The 24,600-nt window shown below is 45.4% G+C and overlaps 1 protein-coding gene across 3 annotated transcripts in view; it reads left to right on the top strand.

The window, feature by feature from the left end:
- ANKRD29 (ankyrin repeat domain 29) overlaps positions 1-24,600 on the top strand; it is an 88,082-nt gene that overhangs the window by 15,851 nt on the left and 47,631 nt on the right. For all 3 annotated transcript variants that reach the window (XM_040354077.1, XM_040354076.1, XM_040354075.1), the window contains exons 3-4: positions 7,714-7,812; positions 17,615-17,713. In XM_040354077.1, coding sequence (XP_040210011.1) covers positions 7,714-7,812; positions 17,615-17,713 — 198 coding nt within the window. The remainder of the gene's footprint in view (positions 1-7,713; positions 7,813-17,614; positions 17,714-24,600) is intronic.

The following is a 24,600-nucleotide window of genomic DNA, read 5'->3' as shown; positions in this document are numbered from 1 at the left end:
CTACGTGAATCTGGCCCAAGATCTCTACAAGGAGTCAAGGCTGAGATGGGAGCAGTATGCCTCTTTGCAAATTTATGGTGCTCAGTAACATCAGCTAGGACAATGATAAACTTTAAAGTTGCATCACCCCCCCCCCCCCCTCAACACACACACACACACAGACTTGTTAGGTGTTCCCCCACCCTGGGGCCCCTTTAGTTACACCCTGGTCATTCTAAAAAGTTCAGCAACTACAATAAAGCTGGCCAAACAATGGTAGATTTTCAAATCAATTTTCATATGAACATTCATTCATACCAAAATTCTCAGTATATTTGACAGCTTTGAATATTGTTCACAAATACTTGAAAATGTTGTATGATTTTAACAATCAATTTTGCAATAAATGGACTTTACTGAACAAAATCCACATACACTGTTAGAAATTCATGCAATCAAGAAAAGTTTCCATCCAGTTGCTTAAAATTTAGTCATCACTGTGGTCAAAACATGAATGTCAATTTGACCCCACTAATGATTAGAAAATGGTGTGAACATTCCACTAATGTAGGGTCAGATTTACTCAGTTCCATACATTCTTTTATTATTGATGTTGTGTTACTTCAAATAAAGTCAGTGTGGCGCAACACCTAAATCAATAACAAATAAATAGTCCAAAGTCCCATGAGGGGTGTATTACACACATCCATTGACTTTCCAAAAATGTATTTTTGTGTTAAATAAGTAATTACAGATTATTATTATTATTATTATTAATAATAATGTGAATAAATATAATGACTACTAAAACAAAATTAGTGTCAATAATACTAAGCAGCGCATAAATAGTGAATGTGTATAAACACCTCTCAAGTACAAAAATAAATAACTAAATCAGAAATGGCTTCAAAAATGTATGTGAATACTATAGATCAATAAATAAATCAGAGATAGCTTAAAAAAAATGTATTAATGTGAAAACTATCAAGGATAAATGAAGTGTAGAACCTGTGAAAATAGTGTCACAAGTGATAAACATAAAGGCCCGGATTCAGAAAGAATTTACGTCGGCGTATCTATTGATACGCCGCGTAAATTTTAGGATGCGCCGGCGTGTCTTCTTTCTGTATTCAGAAAGCAAGATACGCCGAAATTTGGCTAAGATACGACTGACGTAAGTCTCTTACGCCGTCGTATCTTAGTTGCATATTTACGCTGGCCGCTAGGTGGCGCTTCCGGAGATTTACGCGTAGAATATGTAAATTAGGTAGATACGCCGATTCAGAAACGTACGTCCGCCCGGCGCATTTTTTTACGTTGTTTACAGAAGGCTTTTTCCGGCGTAAAGTTACCCCTGCTATATGAGGCGTAGCCAATGTTACGTATGGACGTCGGGCCAGTGTCGAATTTTGCGTTGTTTACGTCGTTTGCGTAAGTCGTTCGCGAATAGGGCTTTGCGTAAGTTACGTTCATGTCGAAACCAATGAGGCTTTGCGGCGTAATTTGGAGCATGCGCACTGGGATACGTCCACGGATGGCGCATGCGCCGTTAGTAAAAAACGTCATTTACGTGGGGTCACCATTCATTAACATACAACACGCCCACTGCCTGGATAATTTGTGTTACGCAGGCTTACGCCGGACCACATACGCTACGCTGCCATAACTTAGGGCTCAGGTTCTTTCTGAATACGGAACCTGCCTCACTAAGTTACGGCGGCGTAGCATATCTGAGATACGCTACGCCCGCGTAAAGCTTTCTGAATCCGGGAGAAAGTTCATAAATGATGTATGTTCCTTGAATCTTCAAGTCTTCCACCACACCAAAAGTTTTCAGTGAATCCTTCACCCATCAAATCAAACACTCACCAGAATGATATGCCTGAGGCCTCGTACACACGACCGTTTTCCTCAACAGAATCCATCAGGAAACTTGGTGGCAGAGCTTTTTTGCCAAGGCAAATGGTCATGTGTATGTTTTTCATCGAGAAAACTGTTGAGGAACTCAACGAGAAAAAAAGAGAACAAGTTCTCTTTTTCCTCGCCGGGAGTCTCAATTTCCTCGTCGTGTTGGTTTTCGACGAGAAACACGTTCGTGTATGCTTAGAAACCCGCGCATGCTTAGAATAAAGTATAAGACTGGAGCGCACCTTCGGTAAAAGTAGCGTTTGTAATGGAGATAGCACATTTGTCAAGCTGTAACAGACTGAAATGTGCAAATCGTCTCCTTAACACGCAGCAACATGAGATTAGCAAAAGCAGCCCCAAGGGTTGTGCAAGTGGAATCGAACTTCCCCTGCCGTCGTATGTGTTGTACGTGTTTGAGAAAGACGAGATTTGGTCTTAACAGTGTGTACGCAAAGAAAGCTTGTCAAGTTTCTCGACAAGCCTAACAAGGAACTCTTCGAGGAAAACGATGTTTCATTTACGACGAGTTCCTCGGTCGTGTGTATGAGGTCTAACACTCATGGGCTTTGGTATAAAGGCATAAACAAGACCTCTCAGGTAGGTTTAACAGAAATTTGTTCCAAACTGTGAAATCCGGATTGCTCCACATATAAGTAACGAAAAAAGAAGGTGCACAATAGTGTAATACCGAGCAACAAGTCAGCAAGTCACAGCAAAAAGCATCCCTAATTTCCTCAACCGGTGAAACAATGGTCACGGCTGACCCACGATCAGCTAGATGTATTCTCACCATTCGAATGCCCTGTATAGAATCTATTTCCTGGTCCCTGGTTCAGCTTAGTGCGTCACACCTTTTTAATATTAATAAGCAAGCACTTTGCAAAGTGCAGTTTCACTCTGGAAGTGCAGTTGCTCCAGAGCTTAGTAAATGAGCAGATGTTCTGCTGACTTCCATCACCCAATCATGTGCAAGCAAAAACACTTTTTTTCCCCTGCACATGATTGGGTATTCTTTGTAAAGTGAAGCTTTACGTCATTTACTAAGGTTTGGAGCAACTGCACTTAAGTAAATCAACCTCTATGGGTCTTCACTCTTCATGCAAAGTGCACATCCATCACTAGGTGAAGGTCCTGCTCACCTCAATACAATTATCAATACGCTCAATAATCTTTACCCCGGGCACATCTCTCATATCCTCCTTATGCAGGCCATACATGGTCGAATTTTTGAAAGAATTTTCTTTTGAAAATCAGAAAATTTGTGCAATTTGTGATCCGATGGTGCCACCATTGATTTCGAAATTTGTCCAAACAAGCCTTCAATTTCACCTCCTGTTGCTACAGAAAATAATTTTCATGTCTGGGAATCTTCTTTACTTTCCGTGAATTTTCTTTTCTTGCACGTGCGCATTTCTTTTTTTGATTACATTCCTCGCACGATTCTCCCATCATTGATTAGAAAATCGTTTGTTTTTCCAAAAATTTCCATGTTGGATTATTAAAATTCAATGGCCGCACCAAAATCGGCTGTTGCTGCAGCCCACTTATGGTGCGAAATACGAACGAAAATTCTTAGGTAAGATTTTCAAAAGAAAATTATTTCGAAATTCAACCTGTGTATGGCCTGCCTTAGTCAACACAGGGCATCCGACCCCTCCGCATATTGAAGCTCCCCATGGACTCAGCTCACATATCAAACAAGGTAAAAAGTAACAAGTAGTTTTTCCCCTTGTATATTTCTTGCTGGGAGATATTTTTTTGCCGAGGAAACCAGTCGTGTGTACATTTTCGTCGAGGAAACTGTTGAGAAACTCGACGAGCCAAAAAGAGAGCATGTTCTCTATTTCCTTGACGGGAATGGAGAAAATTGGCTTGTCGAGTGTTTTGCCCGTCGAGTTCCTTGGTCGTGTGTACGAGGCTTTAGTCTTGCAGTCTTTCTCCAGGCACTGCACAATTAGGCCTCGTACACACGATAGGTTAACCAGAGGACAACGGTCTGATGGACCGTTTTCATCGGTCAAAACCGATCGCGTGTGGGCCCCATAGGTTATTTAACCATCGGTAAAAAAAAAAGCCAACTTGCTTTAAATGTAACCGATGGATTCCTAACCGATAGGTCAAAACCGATCGTTAGTAGGCACGACCATCTGTTAAAAATCCATGCATGCTCACAATCAAGTCGACGCATGCTTGGAAGCATTGAACTTCATTTTTTTCAGCACGTCGTTGTGTTTTACGTCACCGCGTTCTGACACGATCGTTTTTTTAACCGATGGTGTGTAGGCACGACGGACCATCAGTCAGATTCATCGGTTAACCGATGAAAACGGTCCATCAGAACGTTCTCATCGGATGGACTGATCGTGTGTACGCGGGCTTTAGTTTAAAGAAGCTCCTGTGAATCATAGGTATTAACCTCAGTCTGGTGTCTGAACAGGGTGTCTGCAGAAGGGAATCTCCACTCCGGGTGTCACTTCCAAGTTGACCGCGTTAGCTGAATTTTTTTTTTACTAGTGTAGGGCAAGCTTTACTCTATGCATTCTTTAATTCTGATGTAGTGTAACTGTCTTACTCCTAATCCAGTACTTCTCGAACACTCTTCCTCGTTACTACGTATTGGTAAAAAGAAAATCGTTTCATCATGAATTCTAGCCATGCTTCTGTTCCAGCTTTACTATTTTTCCAGGCTCTCAGCAGCAGAGTAATTCTTGCTGGATAGTTGGCATGCTTTTACAAACACCTTTTTGGAAGGGAAAAAGAGAAGGAAATTTCTGGCTCAGAAAATGTTTTGTGTGAGTCACAAAAATTTCTACCATGGAAACATTCTCCACCCATCCAATATCATGATTTCTTGTTATCATCTCATATGTGAACAGGTTTTGTTAGCTGCCTTGTCCCCTTGGAGCTTTTAGAACAATAATAACAATCTTACAATGAGATATCTTCAGAATGATCTTAGCAAGCGGTACAATTGTAGATAATCAGCTTTTTGGCCTATTTGGGTAGAGCGTAGGAAAAGAGTGGGCATAAGGCTGGGTTTGTTTTTAATTGTAGTCATGAGGCCATCTGGGAGGGCCTGTCACTGATAAATCATGTCTCTGTTGTTTCTGGATGAAGGTTATCCTGTTCTACATCTGTTTTTAGTCATTCTTTCACAGAACTAATCACTGTATTTTACAGTAGTTTCTTTTAGCTAAAAATCTCAATCTTTTGCTGCCAATACTTTCTGTGCATTCTTTGTTATAGTTAAAGGGTCAGTCAACCCAAAACGTATAATTTAGTTGTAGATTCTGGAGAATTAGGCCCAGATTCTCATACAATTACGCTGCTCCTGGGCAGCGTAACGTATGTGATTTACGTTACACCGCCGCAGGTTTACAGCCTGATTCTCAGAACACTTACCTGTAAACTTGCGGCGGTGTATCGTTAAATCGCTCGGCGCAAGCCCGCCCAATTCAAATGGGGCGGGCACCATTTAAATTAGGCGCGCTCCCGCGCCGAGCGTACTGCGCATGCTCCTTTGGGTAAATTACCCGACGTGCATTGCGCTAAATGACGTCGCACCGACGTCATTTGCTTAGACGTTAACGTAAATGGCGTCCAGCGCCATTCACGGACGTCTTACGCAAATGACGTAGATTTTTTAAATTTCGACATACTTAACATTGGCTGCGCCTCATAGACCCAGGGGCAACTTTACGCGCCGGAAAGGCTACGGAAACTATGTAAATTCTCTGCGTCGAGCGCGCGTACGTTCGGGAATCGTCGTAATTTGCTAATTTACATAAGCGACGGGGAAAACGACGTCCGCGACACCTAGCGCCGGGAAACAAAATTGCATTCAAGATCTGACAGCGTAAGAGCCTTACGCCTGTCAGATCTAATGGGTATCTATGCGTAACTGGTCTCCTGTGCAAATTTGCTGCAGCGGAGATATGTGAACTTGCTCCATAGACAGAAGGTCAAAATCTCCTGCTATTGTAAATTGGATGTGGAGAACTCTCATCCGATTCGCAATGGTGTGAACCCAGCTTTAAACTTTTTTTTTTACATTTCTTCAGTTTCTTCTTGGTTTCTGGCCCAGGCTTAAATGATGTCAGGAGTCTTCTTGGGCTTTTTTTTCCTTTCATCTCTCCAGAGGGGAGGAAGGGGTTTCCAAGCTACTGTAAGCACACCCTCATGCATGCATGCCAGAGCTAAGGGCAGATGGATTCCAGGATATAAATGCTACATGAATCATCTGCCCTTACTCAAGATGGCCACAGCTAGAAATGCTAGGGGGTGTTTTTCAAAGTAATTTCTCAGCCAAATAAAATAATGGAGATATGGATGGATGGGTGAGGCCGCGTACACACGGTCGGACAAATCCAATGAGAATGGTCCGACGGGCCATTTCCATCGGTTCACCGCTGAAGTGGCCTGATGGCCTGATGTGCGTACACACCATCATTCCAAAAACTGATCGGGTCAGAACGCGGTGACGTCAAATACACGACGTGCTGAATAAAACGAAGTTCAATGCTTCCAAGCATGCGTCGACTTGATTCTGAGCATGCGCGGGTTTTGAACCGATGCTTTCTGTACTAACCATCGGTTTGGACCGATCGAGCAGCGGGCCATCGGGTCGATTTTAAAGCATGTTTTAAAATTTGGGCTATACACATGGTCGGTTTGGACCGATGAAACTGAACCTCGGTCCATTCTCATCGGATTTGTCCGACCGTGTGTACGCGGCCTGAGTTTGCTCTGAATATTAAAAATAAATGGAATAGCACTTTCGGTTTGTGGTGCTCAGATACAGTAAAGTTCAGCTTTAAATTAGAACTAAAGGCAAAACGTTTTTTTTCATTTTGGATAGGGTAATGGCCCTTGTCAGTTTTTGACTTTTTTTTCCATCATTGTCCCATTGGGAGATTTACGTTCAGGTCCTGTCTCCATAGCCAAAACATGTAGTGAGAGGAAATCACTCAAAAGTGAGGGAGTCCCTGGTTGCTACCAGGGTCACAAGAATGAGTGTCCCAATTAGAAGGTTTTCCGTTTTGGTGACCACCCAAAATGTGAGATTTTTCTTTCACTCTCACTATCAGTGATGACAGTAACTGGGGCACATACATCAATAAAAATCTGACAGGAGTTATAATCCACCTCCACTCTATCCACTGCCTATAGAGGAGAATGGAGGGTTCGATCAGGGGGACTTTAAACGGACAGGCGAACCTGGTTGGACGGCCTGTATGAAAGGGGTTTTACTTGAACCTTGGTGTGCTTTGTGTATTTATTTCAGATCTATGCAGCAGTACAATGTGAAATGTTTCTTTTGTGCAGGAACTTCCTGTAATAATGACCTGTCACTGCTGCTCTCTGTCCTTATGCAGGGTGACTGGTCTTGTCTCCACCCCTCCTGTAGTTTTCTACAGACAGCTTGTAGTGGGTGGGGCCTGCTGGGTCCCTCCCACAGCTCTGCTTTGTGTACAGGAGTGTACAACACAGTGATGAAGTCGCTACTTTTTCAAGGTTATATTCAAGTTTGTATAGGTATTTGGTGCATGCAAACTGGATTTACATCCTTTAAGCTGTTGAGGATGAGGTTCAATACAATAGGGACACTGGGGGAGATTTACTAAAACTGGAGCACTCAGAATCTGGAACAGCTTCCAACTTCAGCTTGTTCAATTATGCTTTGGCAATAAAACCTGGAAGTTGATTGGTTTCTATGCAGAGCTGCACCATATTTTGCACGCTCTAATTTTAAAAGACGAAAGGCATTCAGTTCTCTATTGCAGTCACCATGCTTTATTCTGACATCGGAAATCTTTGTTTTGGCAGACCGGAACTACAGCATTGATGGTGGCATCCTATGGAGGACATACCCAGTGTGTGCGGGAACTGGTATTACATGGAGCTGACATAAATCTCCAGAGAGAGGTACTGCATCTATGCTCTATGCTAGATTTTGCTCTCAAAGCTGAACTCCCGGCATATATAAAACAACAATTAATGCAATTATTATAAATAATAAAAAAAAAAATTAATGGAACGACTGTATGTACCTGCATTTGATTTGTCATCAGCCTCTTCTAGGCACATGTGATAACAAGGACCATGCTGAGAGGAGGAGAGAGATGAATAAGCACAGGGAGGACCATATCAGTGTGCTGGTGCTCCTTGATTGTCCAAATACAGGCTGAGGTCAGAGAGTTGGTCTGGCTGTATTGCTTAAAGCCCCGTACACACTGGCAGAATGTCCCGAGACATTTGCCGCGTCAACAAAATACCGGCTGACATTCTGCCTGTGTGTGTGTCGGTCTGTCCATCAGAAGCTGGCTTCTGTCCGAGGTGCATGCTGGAAAACCAGCAGCCTACCAACTCCCAATCAGTTCTCTCAGCCAATGGAAGAAAGCACTGGTCGGAATGTTCTGGCGGGGGGGCATCCCCCTATCAGAACAAAACAGCTCATCAGGGGAGATTGCTTTACTAACGTCACATAGTTAGTATGGCGGCTCCACCGGAGCTGACAGTTTTTTTTGTGCAACCTATCAGGCTTTACTCCCATAGAAAATATCAGGTCATCAGCCTGGATTTGTGATTTAATATGATTGCCTCTTTCAACCAGGGTGCCTTGAGGTTTTTTCAGGGTTACCTTGGCAAAATGCTTAAAAAATGCCCAAAAATTGTATACAAGCCAGCGGGTGGATGACGCCTGCCTATTAGTTACACTAAGTCTCAAGTTTTCAGTGTGCACCATTACAACTTTATAGCTGCCAACCTCCTAACAACCAATGATATCAGTTGATAAGGAGGATGATGGCTGTCCGCACAGCATTCTTGTTTGATTCTCCCCTTCCTCCTATCTGTCAGTGCTGGGGTCACATGAGTAAGGCCTCGCGACCGAGAAACTCGACGGGCGAAACACATCGTTTTGCTCGTCAACATCCTTGTTAGGCTGTTGAGTATCTCGGCGAGCCAAATTTCTCCATTGCCGTTGAGGAAAAAGAAGACATGCTCTCTTTTTGGCTCGACGAGATCCTCGACAGTTTCCTCATCGAAAAGTGTACACACAAGTTTCTTGCTGGTTTTTGCCGAGAAACTCGGTCGTGTGTACGAGGCCTGATGGAGAGAAACTGAGGAAGAAGAGAAACATTAGAATAAGAGTCAGTACCAGTGTGCAAATGTGTATTGGATTTGGAAGAATCAAACACCTCTAACGTTGGGTGTCCTACTTGTGGATGTTGATGCATTGTTTAAAAGTAGCTTTTTACATTTTAGAATGAGGTGTCTCGAGGCTGTCCATAATTTTAGAGAGTGCCTTGAAATTGTCCATAATTTTAACGGGTGCCTTGACTAAAAAAGGTTGAGAAGCACTGGTGTAAACTATAAGAATGGGTGGATAGAATTACTATCTTTGGCAGGTAAAACAGCTTCTGTTTATGTGTCTTAACTGAGTATTTAGCGGTCGGCCTGGAGTTCAGCTTCAAGGGCCGCATATGATGTCATTTCTAATTGTGAATGCAAAGGTCACACTCCCTACTGATTGCAGAACTGTATCTCTTACCAAGTCGAGGGAGTGCCGGACCATTAGAGAGACCCCTGCCTCTACACAAAAAGGAGAGGCCCTTCCCTGCAGGGTGATGTTTAGGTACGAAACGAGTTGAAACATATGTCACCCATTAACCACTTCCCGACCGCCGCATGTAGAAATACGTCGGCAGAATGACACGGACAGGCACATCAACGTACCTGTATGTGCCTGCCTAGACATGGGTCAGGGGTCCGATCGGGACCCGCCCCCGCTACATGCGGCGGTCGGATCCCCTCGGAGAGCGATCCGGGATGACGGCGCGGCTATTCGTTTATAGCCGCTCCGTCGCGATCGCTCCCCGGAGCTGAAGAACGTGGAGAGCCGTATGTAAACACGGCTTCCCCGTGCTTCACTGTGGCGGCGCATCGATCGTGTCATCCCCTTTATAGGGGAGACACAATCGATGACGTCAGTCCTACAGCCACACCCCCCTACTGTTGTAAACACACACTAGGTGAAGCCTAACACGTTCAGCGCCCCCTTGTGGTTAACTCCCAAACGGCAACTGTCATTTTCACAATAAATAATGCAATTTAAATGCATTTTTTGCTGTGAAAATGACAGTGGTCCCAAAAATGTGTCAAAATTGTCCGAAGTGTCCGCCATAATGTCGCAGTCATGAACAAAATCGCTGATCGCCGCCATTAGTAGTAAAAAAAAAATATTAATAAAAATGCAATAAAACTATCCCCTATTTTGTAAACGCTATAAATTTTGCGCAAACCAACCGATAAACGCTTATTGCGATTTTTTTATACCAAAAATAGGTAGACGAATACGTATCGGCCTAAACTGAGGGAAAAAAAAATTATATATGTTTTTGGGGGATATTTATTATAGCAAAAAGTAAAAAATATTGAATTTTTTTCAAAATTGTCACTCTATTTTTGTTTATAGCGCAAAAAATAAAAACCGCAGAGGTGATCAAATACCAGCAAAAGAAAGATCTATTTGTGGGGAAAAAAGGACGCCAATTTTGTTTGGGAGCCACGTCGCACGACCGCGCAATTGTCTGTTAAAGCGACGCAGTGCCGAATTGTAAAAACCCCTTGGGTCATTTTTTTTATATAATCAAGTTTATTATTTTCTTCAACATAAAGAGTACATTTGTTCAACGGTAAACCGTAAAAAATCAGACATGGCGACCACGCAGGGTCTCTTAAGCTTCAAAGCCCCAAGGGGGGTCATTGAACTAACAAAACATAGACAAACAGTGCAGCATAATGGGCCCCAGGCGGGTGGCCCGTGGTATAATGTCAACCAATAAAAAGAAAAAAGGGGGCTATCGTCTGGTATATAATACCAGGGCAGGCTGTTATGTCAGCCAATTGTAGAGAGCAAGGCCAATATGGGTCTTGCGAACAGCCCTGGTCACCGAAATGAACCCAGCTGTCGTCCGTGTGGGTCGTCACGTCACCAGGGGCCCCGGCCCACGAGCCCAGCAGGGGGGGGGCTCAACGGCCTCCATCATTCCACCCCCTGCTACCGCTCGCCCGCCACAGGCACCCCGCATGAGGGACTGGGTCCCGACGCGAGGCAAACAGTGTCCCCTTAACAGTGGGGGACAGCCTCACTGCGCCAGAATTCTATAAAACTGGCCCTACTCTCGGACCCTTGAATAGCCCATTGGTTGGAAGTGCAGTTAGTAACAGTGCATGTAAGCCCTTAATCGTACATAGAAGTAAGAGCTTAGGAGTAAGGGGGGGGCAAAGAATAGAACAGAGAAAGAGAGAAAAAAAGAAAAGAAAGGGGGGGGGAGTAGGGAAGGGGGAGAGACAGACAGGGGTATTCCAGGTGTACCTGCTATCTTCCGGAGAGCTGCAAGTTACTCCGCGCCGGGCCCGCCGCCGCAGTGATCAGTCGTTCCAGCCTCTTCATCCGCGCCCGACACAGGTAGTGACAGGGATTCGGGGATCTCTTTTACTGGTTTGCCAGCCTGCGGGTTTTAAGGGAGGGATCTGACAGTTCTAATAGGGCAATATCCAAGCTAGACGGGACCAAAATGGGATCAGAAGTATATTCCGACCAGGGAGCCCATATGCTGGCGAACCGGTCTCGCGTATCGCGACAAGTCGCTACCCAGTCTTCCACTTCTCTTACTGCATTCACCCCGGCTATCCATTCTTCCCTTGTAGGGATTTTGGAAGTTTTCCAGTGGATCGGCAAAAGGCGCCTGGCTGCGTTAAGCAGGTGAGGCAGCACACTCTTTTTGTAACGCTGAATGGAGATCGTGGGGACATGCAGTAGGAAGTGTTTCGGGGACAAAGGGACCTCCACTCCGGTCACCGCCTTAATCTGTTCCTTTATATCCTCCCAGAAGGGCTTGATTAGGGGGCAGTCCCACCAGATATGAAGTAATGTACCCCTAAGTGTACAACCCCTCCAGCACAACGGCGACATGGAGGTGTAAATAGTAGCTAGGTCTGCTGGGACCCTATACCATCGGGACAGGAGTTTGAAATTAGTCTCTTGTGTTCTTGAGTCAATGGAAGACGAATGGGTCAATTGGTATAGGTGAGTAAGTTGTGAGTCTGTGAGCGTCGTCCCTAGGTCAGATTCCCATCGTCTGATATAGGCGGGTTTAGTTTGCGTCGCGGCGGAATTAAGAAGTCGGTACAATTCTGACACTATATGGGCGGTAGGGGCGTCCTCAGTGAATAATTGTTCAAAGGGGTGAGTGTCGAGGGGTCTCTAATAGTACGACCATGAATCTCAAAGAAATGGTGTATCTGTCTGTACTTCCAGAAGTTCATGCGGGAGCCCTGTCTGCCCGCCGGGAGTGCCTCATAGCTTAGGAGTTTGCCGTCTTTCATGAGTTTCCCACAACTGGCGTTCCCATCGTCTACCCATGACTCAAAAAAGGACATTTGCTCGCCCGGGGGGAACCATTGGAAACCCCCCAGTGGGGCCAGTGGGGACACAGGGGGGGCCAGGCGGAGCTCGGCATTAGTCCTATCCCAGACGGTCAGGACATGGGACGTCAGAGGCGAGGTCGTGTCAGACAACCCCCTGTGTTCTCGTGACAACCACGGCGCATAGGATAAATTCCTGCCCGCCAGGCTTTTTTCCAGGGGTACCCAGACCTTGGTGCGGGTATGAAAACGCCAGTCTAAGATCCTCTGTAAGGCTATCGCTCTATAGTATTGTTTAACATCAGGAACCCCTAAGCCCCCTGTTCGCTTTGAGCGTCGCAGCACCCTAATTGCTATTCTAGGTTTATGTGCGTTCCAGATAAAAGTGGTTATCATGCCGGAGATTCGGTCAAAGAATTGCTTGGGTAAGGGGATCGGGAGCATTTGTAGGTAGAATAGTATGCATGGCAGGACTGTCATCTTTACAATATTCACTCGGCCTAGCCAAGTGAAGGCCGTACGTGCCCAGCGCAGGAGGTCATTTTTGACCGTGGCCAGTAGTGGGGTATAGTTGGCAGCATACAGGGTATCAAACCTATCGGTTAGTTGAATACCTAAGTATCGGAGGGATGACGTGGCCCATGTAAAGGGGAAGGAGGCCCGAAGACCACCGGCAGCGCGGGCGGGGAGATTGATGGGGAGAATCTCTGATTTTGTCAAATTAATTTTGAAATTGGACAAGGTCCCATAAAGTTTCAGTTCTTTCATTAGGTTGGGCAATGATACCACCGGGTTCGATAAGTGGAAGAGGACATCGTCTGCGTATGCGGAGAGCTTATGCTCGGTGTTGCCGACCTGTAGGCCTTTGATGTCTGGGTTGGCCCTTACGGTCCGAAGCAGGGGTTCTAGAACCAGTGCAAACAGGAGGGGTGACAATGGGCACCCCTGCCTTGTACCGTTGGTAATGGGGAATCTAGAGGATAGGGTACCATTTACTTTTACCTGAGCGCAAGGTGTTGAGTAGAGGGCTAGGATCGTGGCCAGTGTTCGTGGGCCTAGGCCAATCGACCGCAGGACCTCCATCATATAGGACCAGTCCACACGGTCGAAGGCCTTTTCGGCGTCTGTTGATAGAACGATATATGACGGGGGGTCCGGGCGGGTTTGGGCCCAGTGGATAAGGTGGACCGCTCTGAGGGAGTTGTCCCTGGCCTCTCGGCCTACTATGAAGCCTGTCTGGTCAGGGTGCACGATATCGGGCATGAGGTGTTTGATCCTATTCGCTAGAATTTTCGCTAGTAATTTAACATCCAGGTTCAGAAGGGAGATGGGGCGGTTGCTTTCGGGGGCGGTGGGATCCCTGCCCTCTTTAGGAATCACTGTAACGTGCGCCAAGAGGGCTTCTGAAGGGATGTTTTTACCCCCTGCCAAGGAGTTAAAGTATTTGCACAAGGGGGCTGCCAAGTGGGGGAGGAAGGTTTTGTAATATGCCTTAGTGAACCCATCTGGGCCTGGACTCTTTCCGTTAGGCAAGGACTCCACCGTGGCCCCAAGCTCCGCAGTGGTGATCGGGAGTTCAAGTGTCGTGGTTTGGTCTTCTGTGAGCGGGGGAAGGTTAGCCGATTCTAACTATTGCCGGATCGCCTGTAATCTGGCGTCCTGCGCGGTGGGGGGTATATCAGAATTCAAGTTGTAGAGACTCTCATAATATTCCCTGAACCCAGAGGCTATCTTGGAGGAGTGAACCACTATTTCTCCCGAGGAGGTTCGCAATTTCTGAACGTAGGATGCGGCCTGTTGTTTCCTAAGTGCCCGCGCTAGCATCTTACCGCACTTGTTCCCATGTTCATAAAATTTGTGGGCTATGTATCGGAATCGCTTACAGGTTTGCCGGTCTAGAAAACGTAAGAAGAGCTCTCTCAGTTCTGTCAACTCTTTTAGGGCCTCGGGGGTCCCATTCGCCTTGTGTTTTAATTCAGCCTGGCCCAGGGCAGTATGCAGCCTGTGAAAGTCTGCTCCGCGTTCCCGTTTGAGTCTCGCGCCCTGCGAAATCAGTTCTCCCCGAACCACTGCCTTGTGGGCCTCCCATATCAGACCATCCCCCAGGTCGTCAGCCGAGTTCTCAGCAAAGTAGTGGGACAGTGCGTCTGTCACTCCCTTCACTGCGACCGAGTCATCCAGCAGATTGTCATTCAGTCGCCACGTCCAGGCCTTGTTCAAACCGGACGGTAGGTCCAGGGCGATAGTGACCGGAGCATGGTCTGAGATGGATATGTTTCCAACAGCAGCGGACTGGAGCTGATCTAGTGTTTTAAGGTCCACATAGACGTGGTCTATTCGGGTGTAAACATCATGTACTTTGGAATAGTAACTGAAGTCGCGGTCTGTAGGGTGTAGCGTGCGCCAGCAGTCCACGAGAAGATGGGACTGGAGTGTTTTCCGGAAGTGCCTAAGGAAGGCGTAAGAGTGTGGGGTTTTCGCGTGAGAAGTATCTAGAAGTGGGTCGGGGCTGATGTTGAAGTCCCCTCCCAGGACCAGACGGCCTTCCCTAAAGTCAGTCAGTCGGTCCAAAGTGGAATCAATAAAAGTGAGTTGATCTGAGTTTGGGGCATAAATCGTGTCAAACGTGTACATCTGGCCAGCGATGCTACCCTTAAGGAACACATACCTACCTCGGGGATCTGTTTCGCTGCCTAAAGGCTGGAAGGAGCACGACTTATGGATTGCGATAGCCGTCCCTCTAGACTTTGGTGTTGGGGAGTTGCTAAGGAACCACTGGTTAAAGAGATGGGTAGGTAACCTGGGGAGGGATTTGGGTGTAAAGTGGGTCTCCTGAAGAAAGAGTACCTGTGTTTTTAGTCTCTTTAGTTCCCACCACAATTTGCTGCGCTTGTGGGGGGAACAAAGCCCCCTAACATTGTATGAGCTTACCTGGAGGGACGCCATAGGGGGGGTCGGTAATCGACGATTCGAGCTGGTTGGGGGCAAGCCCGGCGCGGGGTTCCAACTGCATGGCACACCTGGTAGGAGTAGAATTGGGGGAGTGAGGGTAAAGTCAAGAGAGAAGAGCAGGGAGCACAAGGGAGGAAAGCACAAAAGGTAAGTAAAGAGTAAACAGTTTGTACAACGATGTGGCTTTCGCCGTAACATACTAAATCACAACTAAAGGCCTTGCCCAGGGCCCCATCCCCTATATGGGGGGAGGTTCCTGGGTTACGGCCTGTGGTCCCAACTGGGACCATCACCTCGAGAAGAGTGGCCTACTGGGGGGTACGTGAGCCAACATGGAGATGGGACGGGAATACTCCCAGCCCCGCCCACCTCACCTAACGCGGTGCGATGGGGGGGGGAACCAGAGGGGGCAGGCCCCTCTAAGGGTGGGCCAGTCTGACCCTTAAGGGGAAGCCAAGTTCAGTGTTCACCACCTAGGCCCAGACAGCGGGCTGAGACACGTCTTAGGGCATTCAATAGGAAAATGGCAAAAAATAAAAGTAAAACATTTGGGGCAAACAACAAGAAAAAACGGAAAATCAAAGGATAAGGCTTGTGTGGCTCTAGGGCCATGGCATTAGTAAAGTCCGTGGTGCGACAATCCGGAAAGTCACTTCTGGGTTAACAGCTTAGGTAGCAGTGGCAGCATCGTACAGTGGTGCCATTCTATCCTTTAAAAGGTCAGGGCTGCTGGTTGGTTTGTGGGGCGGCGATCGCGGCCCCTTCTGCGGTTTCTGCGGGAGGATGATTGCCATGGCTGGGATTGGGGCAGATTCGCAATTGGCCGGTCCGCACAGCCCCTCCAATCCGGGAAATCCACCGGATCTAGGCCCTTGGGTCATTTAGCTGCATATTGGTCCGGTCCTTAAGTGGTTAAACATTTAAAAATTTCCATTTTGCTGTACGCTGAATGTATGTTCTTTTTTTAATTTATTTATTTTTTTAACCAAATCTCAATGGGGCTTTAATTATTTTCACTGGATTCTACCTATTGATTTATCTGAATATGCAGCTAAAAATAAATTTGTACCAATGAAATATGTTACAACGCTGCACTGCACATTTTATTGGGAATTAGTACTGGCACACTTTTCTTTGTTGTCTGGAGTTTGAGAGTTGCTAGTCCTTTAAATGTTATGTTTTCAGACAGTCCCAACTCAACTGTCAAAAGACAAGAGACCAGAATCTGCTTCAAAAGATGAGCCTGGAAAGGAACATTTTGGCAGGCCATATATGGGTCGAATTTCTAAAGAATTTTCTTTCGAAAAATCTTATCTAAGAATTTTCATTCGTATTTTGCACCATTAGTGGGCTGCAGCAACAGCCGATTTTCGTGCGACCATGGAATTTGAGTGATCGGACATGTTGGAAATTTTTTGAAAAAATAAAAAATTTCTAATCAATGATGGGAGAATTGTGCGAGAAATTAAATCGAACAAGAAATGCGCATGTACAAAAAAAGAAAATTCCCGTAAAGAAAAGAAGATTCCCAGCCACGAAAATTATTTTCTGTAGCAGCATGAGGAGAAATTGAAGACTTGGTTGGTCGAATTTCGAAATCAATGGTGGCACCATCATATCAAAAAACGCACAAAATTTCTGATTTTTAAAAGAAAATTCTTTCGAAATTCGACCATGCATAAAGTAGGGCCTCAAGTTGGTAACATGTCTTAAAGTCAGGTGCTACCTGGAGGTATCATGATTGTAGTATGGCTCAGAAAGGTACTATGAGGTGCTGATCTCAGGGCATGTATCCTCCTCCAGGGCACATGAGACATGGTGGCAGCAGAAGTAGCATTATCATAGCAATTTTATTGTTGTTCCACTACCACAGTCCATAGAAACTGTTACTCAGATCAGGCCCCGTACACACGGCCGAGGAACTCGACGTGCCAAACACATCGAGTTCCTCGGCCAGTTCAGCCCTGAAGCCGCCGAGGAGCTCGGCGGGCCGAGAGCTCCCATAGAACAACGAGGAAATAGAGAACATGTTCTCTATTTCCTCGTCGAGCTCCTCGTCGGCTTCCTCGGCGAAATTGTACACACGGCCGGGTTTCTCGGCAGAATTCAGCCAGAAACTCGGTCGGAAGCTGAATTCTGCCGAGGAAACTGGTCGTGTGTACGGGGCCTGAGACTCAATAATGAATTCTTGATTTCAAAATGAGACATAAAAGGACGAAAGCGTGCTACAGGTTAAATAAAAAGTTTCCCTTGATTTTCAAGTTTAAGAAGGCAAAATCCTATTTATTATATTCCCTTTACAGTTGTAAACCTTCAAATCTGTTATCTTGGTTTTCTCTTTCAGAGTGGTGCTACTGCCCTCTTTTTTGCTGCTCAGCAAGGTCACGATGAAATAGTGAAGTTCCTTTTCGAATTTGGAGCCTCTACAGAATTTATTACACGAGTAAGTGACAGGTATTCATATAGGAATGTGTAAAACATCACTGCTTTGTAATTTATAAATAATACATAGCACACTAACATAAAGCAGCATCAAATACAGTACACTATGGGCTAGATTCAGAAAGATTTCGGTGTGCGTAGCGTATCTCAGATACACTACGCCGCCGTAAGTTAGAGCAGCAGGTCCTGTATTCACAAAGAAGTTGCGCTCTAACTTACGGCGGCGTAGTGTAACTAATTCAAAAATTCAAAATAGGCTGGTTGGGGGCGTGTTCTATGCTAAATACTGTTGACCCCACGTATTTGACGTTTCTAACAAACGGCACATGCGCCGTCCGTGGACGTATCCCAGTGCGCATGCTCCAAATTACGCCGCAAAGACTCATTGGTTTCGACGTGAACATAATTTACCCCCAGCCCCATTCACGGACGACTTACGCAAACGACGTAAAACGTGAAAAATTTGATGCGGTTCCGACATCCATACTTAACATTGGCTGCGCCATCTTTTTGGTGGTTTATCTTTACGCCTGAAAACGCCTTACGTAAACGGTGTATTTTACTGCGACAGTCGGGCGTAAGTTCGTGAATAGGCGTATCTAGCTGATTTGCATATTCTAGGCGTAAATCAGCGTACACGCCCCTAGCGGTCAGCGTAAATATGCAGTTAAGATACGACGGTGTAGGAGACTTACGGCGGTCGTATCTTAGCAATATTTAAGAGTATCTCAGTTTGAGAATACGCTTAAATATACGACGGCGGGGATTCGAACTTATGACGCCCGTTGTAAGTCTACATGAATCTGGCCCAATGTATAAATAACAGGTTTACAAAAAAGTCAAATTCTGGAAAAATTTTAATACATGGCTCAGTTTCTATTTTGTAAACAGTTTTGTGCAATCTGTGGAGAATCATGCAATTCATGAAAATCTGTGATCCACCAAAAATGTGAGAATGCATTGGACATTGGGATCTTAGCTAGCTTGTTATTCAGGAGAGGATGATCCGGGGTTCGGGACATGAAGCTATAGAAAATAATATGCCAAAAAAATGGCTTTAGAATGGTAATGAACAGCCCCAAGGACAAATTAAAATGGAATGCTGAATGAGAGATAAAAATTATTTTATAGGCCAACTAGCAGGGCAAGTCTCTTCATAACCCCATCATATGCATTAATGAGGGTGCCTAAAAATACAGCTGGGATAGAATTGAATAAAATTAGGATAGATCCATTCACTCCAATGCATGTGTGCGATAGTACGAATTTAGAAATGCACTAAACTGCAACACATAGGGGTTGATTTACTAAAACTGTAGAGTGCAAAATCTGGTGCCGCACAGCATAGAAACCAATCAGCTTCCACGTTTTTTTATCAAATCCTAGTTGAACACGCTGAAGTTAGAAGCTGATTGGCTATCATGGACAGCTGCACCAGATTTTGCACTCTCCAGTTTTAGTAAATCAACGCCATTGCTGTGAACCAGCCACAGGAAAAAATGTAATCTGTTTTTGAAATGCATTTTTATCCAGTAAAAATCATGTTTTTTACTGCATGGACACAGACGAATGTCCTAAATGTCCTGTTTTTTTATTTATTTAAGATAAAGAATGTAATAAGCTTTGACCATAGAGATAAGATATTAATATTACGATTCAGGATTTATATAGCGGCAACAGTTTATGCATTGTTTAGAAAATGAAGGCAGACAATACAATTACAATGTGATTCAATACAAGAGTAATCAGAGGGCCATTAAAATGTACAATCAGATTTGCATGGAGATTAAAAATATTAATTAAAAAAACGTATGCATATAGTAAAATAACAATTACAAAACAAAATCTCAAAATGACACTTAAAGTGGAGTTCCACCCATTTTTTTATGTTTGTCTGTGCTGCATGCTCTAATCTCATAGTGTTCAGAATGGACATTTTTTATTTAATTTGTTGCTTGTAAATACCTTTATTTTGTAGTCCTTCATTACTTCCTCCTCCTTATTTGCCTAGGCTATTTGCAAGGGTTTCTGGGATAGGCATCATGTTTCCCAGTAGTCCTTGCAAACCTGACTGAAACCTATTACATTGCTTGTGCACTGAGCATGTGCGAGATATGCAAAGCTGAAATCCAGGAAGTCATACAGTTTGGCTTCATGATGCCCACGCTTAAGATGGCCACGGTCTATTTCTAGATTATAAAATCTAAATGCTGTAACAACCTAACAAAACGGACCTTAGTTTACAGACTAACTTTACTAGAATACATTAAGCTTGTGTATTACAGGGGTATTTATATTTAAAAAGTGAAATTGTGGGTGGAACTCCCCTTTAAGCAACGTTTTTCAGTATACACTAAATGAGTTACATGATTGAAGAGCTGGTTTGTAAAAGCTATATTAAAGGAAAAAGCTACAACAAGGTAAAGGTGCCAATTCAGAAATATAAAATATTGAATCTTGTTTTAATTTTAAATTTTTTATTTATTTTTTGCTTTAAAGACACCAAAGCCTAAATGTTATTTTGTCCGTGGGAGCTACATGCAGAGCTCCCACATTCTTTTTTATTAACATGTCTAAAAGATTTCCAACTGAATTGGGGTTCTTTTATACAAGGGGTACGATCCGATCAGCTCTGTGCAAAAAATTTACAGTTTTCAATGTAAGTATTTGGGCATGCAGATGTAAATGGACTTGTGTCAGTAAACATCCAATTACCTCTTTGTACGCCTACGTCCAAAAAAAGGAAAAGGTTTGTGCCTCTTCTGGTTTTTAGAATGTAAACATAACAGATCAGAGGTAAAAGGATGTAAAGTGATGGACGTCTGTTTAAATCCAATTGTCTATAGACCTACCATGGGTGTGTTTGCTTTTGGTCACAAGCTGGAAGAAAAAAAGATCGGACACAGATATCACAAAAGTTTCTGCTTGGCTCTGATTGAGCAGGGTATCTGTACACAGATCTCCTGCTGTTGGGAGCGGTGAGGAGTCGTCTGCAAGGATCGGGCTTTGGGCTTCTGTCGGGTTTTTGACATCAGTTTGAGATGCTTTGAGATGTTTCAGAACTCATTGACAGGAGCATTCGATTTGCAGTTAACCTCCTTCTAGGCCTTCATTTCACCTGCTTCAAGCAGATTTTACATTCCCATAGACTTGTATGGAAATGCAAAACCCATTAACTCAGGCCCTAAATCTGGTAAATTGTTATGTCTATTTACTCTACTCTTAACCTGCCTGGCGGTATTCCCGAGTCTGACTCTGGGTTAGATTTTCCTGCTGCGAGCGGTAACCCCGAGTCAGACTCGGGCTCGCCTCGCTGGATCCACAGGGAGTGTTTACTTACCTTGTCCCTGGATCCAGCGATGCCACCGCGCTGTGCGAGCGAGCGGGACCTCGCTCGATTCACACAGTGAACTCCGTTCCCTGCGACGTTACGACGCACGGGACCGGAGAATGGCACCAAATTCAAAAAAGTAAACAAACACATTACATACAGTATACTGTAATCTTATAGATTACAATACTGTATGTAAAAAATACACACCCCCCTTGTCCCTAGTGGTCTGCCCAGTGCCCTACATGTACTTTTATATAATAAAAACTTTTTTTTTCTGCCTGTAAACTGTAGATTGTCCATAGCAACCAAAAGTGTCCCTTTATGTCAAAAATAGTTTTAGAGCAGCTAGAAAACAGCTATAATAAATTATAATCACTTGCAGAATTGTGCGATAGCGATTTGTGGGGAAATTCGTCATAAAAAAAATAATAATAATGACAGCGACAATTCTGCAACTGAGCAAATTTCAGTGATTTTGATTTGATTACATTATTGAATAATTTTTATTATAATTATATTATTACTTGTTATAATTATTTATAATTATTTATTATATTATAATTTATAATTTTGTTTTTAAAAAAATGTCATACCCGGGATGCCTATTAGAATCTTGTTTGGACAGATTTAAGTGAGTTATTTCTAAAAATTACAGGCCTACAGTATAAAACGCCAAATTTCCTTGCAAATAATGGTACCGCTTTCAGCACCTTTTTTCTGAAAGAATCATACCGCCAGGGAGGTTAAAGTGTCATTAAATTCAGATTATGATAAATTCTCATTACATTCTATATAAAAGAGTATTGCATACTTATGTAGCGCTCACCCCCGAAGGAGCCGCTGGTCTATGGGTGATAGCTGTGAGTGTGAATAAAGAGCAAGTGTCCAGATGTCAATCGAGTTTTCAATGCTTTATTCCAAGGCCCAACACGGCCAACATCAACATGACACACAATAGAGAAAAGTTGATGAGCGTAGAGAAACTTTAGTATCAGGCCTTGGATATGAAAGAGAGCAAGCCTGCTCTCAGCAATAATGTAACCCAATTCGTCGCCACCACAATCAGGGTGGGTAAAGTGCCCCCGGACAGGCGTCTACCACAGGCCTGGCAGCCGGAGCGCCACTTACGAAACACTGGCAGGAATAGGCCTCTGCCACAGGCCTGACAATTTGAGATTTGTGAAATTAGATTGAGCGAATCCTCCCAGTCAGTTCAGACAGTGTCACCCACTGACAGCTTGAGCATACCTTTCATGCAGTGTGGTGACTGGATCCCCAATGGTTCGTCTAGGCCTCCTGGACAACCTCTGATTCTAGGTTCTCCCGAGCCAATCCCCCATCGCACAGCTAACAGCTTAGGATCCTCTCAGCAGAAGGTTGGGACCCAGCCAGTCGCTGGGGGCCCTCTCTAGGTTGGGATGAGGCTCCGCATGTTGCATGACCTCAGTAAAGCAGGCCACGGTGGCGGGGTCCATGGATGCGCGCACCCTGAGGGTGGATGCCGCACCTGGAACTCGGGCCCCGCACAGAACAGAACGGCCCAAAGGCGGTTGCCCAGATATATCCCCTCCCAGCATGCCCAAAGAGGGAAGAACTCCTCTGATTGGCTGCTGGGAGAAGGTGGGTCTGTCAGAACCCCTCTAGCACCAGCTGCCGCCCGGGGGTGATAACGCACCCCCGGAGCGCAGACTGACCTACAGGACAAATTCTGAAATTGGCAACAGCCTAAATTTCCATAAACTGTGAATGGGAGTAAACTAATCCTCCCATTCCCCACTAACTGTAGCGTAGCGCCTGTACTGAAAAGTAAGGGGGCGCTACACTCACAAAGCCACTAAAGCAAATGTTTTGTGTAGCATATCAGCAAAGTAATAGAAGCCACTACCTACCGGAGCATGATGGGACGGTGAGGCCTATATAAATGGGATGCAAGGCGCGCTTCCATCATTGCAGTGAGAAGAGGCGTCGAGTCAACATCGGAAGAAGGGAGAAGAAGAGAAGAGAAGAAGAAGACGTCACAGAAGACCGCGCTGGCTGCCTGCTAGTAATTGAGCTAACACACGAAGATAGCAGGCAGCCAGCGCTGAAGGAGAAGGCACCGGACAGCTGGAGAAGAACCGGGGTGCGCCGAGTCAACAGCGGAGAGCGGCGAAGATAGAAGAAGACCCCACGGAGAGCGGAGAAGACCCCCCCCCGGAGAGTGGAAGAAGAAGCCCCCCCCGGAGAGCGGAGAAGACCCCCGGAGAGCGGAAGAAGAAGCCCCCCCTGGTATTAGAGCTAAAGAAGACAGGGGGGGCCTCCGGAGCAGACTAATAAATGATTTTAAAAACCCTTGTGTTGTGTGTTTAATAACTATCACTTTCCCTCCAGGTGAATTGGTAGGGGTACGATGTACCCCATATCCATTCACTTAGGGTGGGGGGCCGGTATCTGGGGGCCCCCTTATTTGAGGGGACTCCCAGATTCCGATAAGCCCCCGCCCCCAGACCACGACAACCAACGGCCAGGGTTGTCGGGAAGAGGTCCTGTCCTCATCAACATGGGGACAGGGTGCTCTGGGGTGGGGGGGCCCGCAGTGCGCCCCTCTGCCCCAGAGCACCCAACCCCCCCATGTTGAGGGCATGCGGCCTGGTACGGCTCAGGAGGGGGGGGGCGCTCGCTCGTCCCCACTCCCATTCCTGGCCGGCCGGGTAGCGTGCTTTGGATACGGGTCTGGTATGGATTGTAGGGGGACCCCCTACGTCGATTTTTCGGCGTAGGGGGGGTCTCCTTACAACCCATACCAGACCTAAGGGCCTGGTATGCTCCTGGGGGGGAACCCATGCGGTTTTGATTTTACAAATTGCCGTGGAGTTCTCCCTCAGGAATGCATACCAAATGCCGTCGCTTGAATGGGCTTTTACATGGTGTTGCTAACTTTCCACATTGTAAAACCAGCCCTAGTTTTGCGCAAGCAAATCGGAACTTACGCAGAAATCATAATGCTTAAAAGCTTTGTGGATCTGCTTAAGTCCTCATTTGCATACGCAAAGCGGCATTTCAATGAGAAATGCCCCCAGCGGCGGATGCGGTACTGCATCCTAAGATCTGACAGTGTAAGTGTCTTACAGATGTCAGATCTTCTGCCTAACTTTGGAAAAAGCCTTTTGAGGATCGTTTCCAAAGTTAGGCACAGAGATACGCAGGCTGAACAGCAGTTCCGCCTGCGTATCTCTTTTGAGAATTTGGCCCTTAGTGTCTACAAACTATGGGATATCTAATGTTTCCCTTGCATATTATACTAATGCCACTGGCAGGGAAGGGGTTAACATCATGGGCGATCAAAGGGTTAAATGTGTTCCCAGGGAGTGCTTGTTAACTGTGGGGGAGGTGCTTGTACTGTAGGAAGGCAGAAATCGATGTTCCTGCTTAGCAGAAACACAGGATCACTACCTTCCCTTCTGACAGAACGCCATTCTGCTTCTCTCCCGAATGATCAAGTCCGCCAAGACTCGCTGATTGGCTCTGGCTCTGTCTAATCATAGCAGGAGCAGGTCGCCGGGGCCTGCGAGTGT

This window comes from Rana temporaria, chromosome 5 (assembly GCF_905171775.1).
Source record: "Rana temporaria chromosome 5, aRanTem1.1, whole genome shotgun sequence".
Classification (NCBI taxonomy): Eukaryota; Metazoa; Chordata; class Amphibia; order Anura; family Ranidae; genus Rana; species Rana temporaria.
The sequence above is the reverse complement of the archived record's forward strand: the minus strand, read 5'-3'. Positions and strand labels throughout refer to the sequence as shown.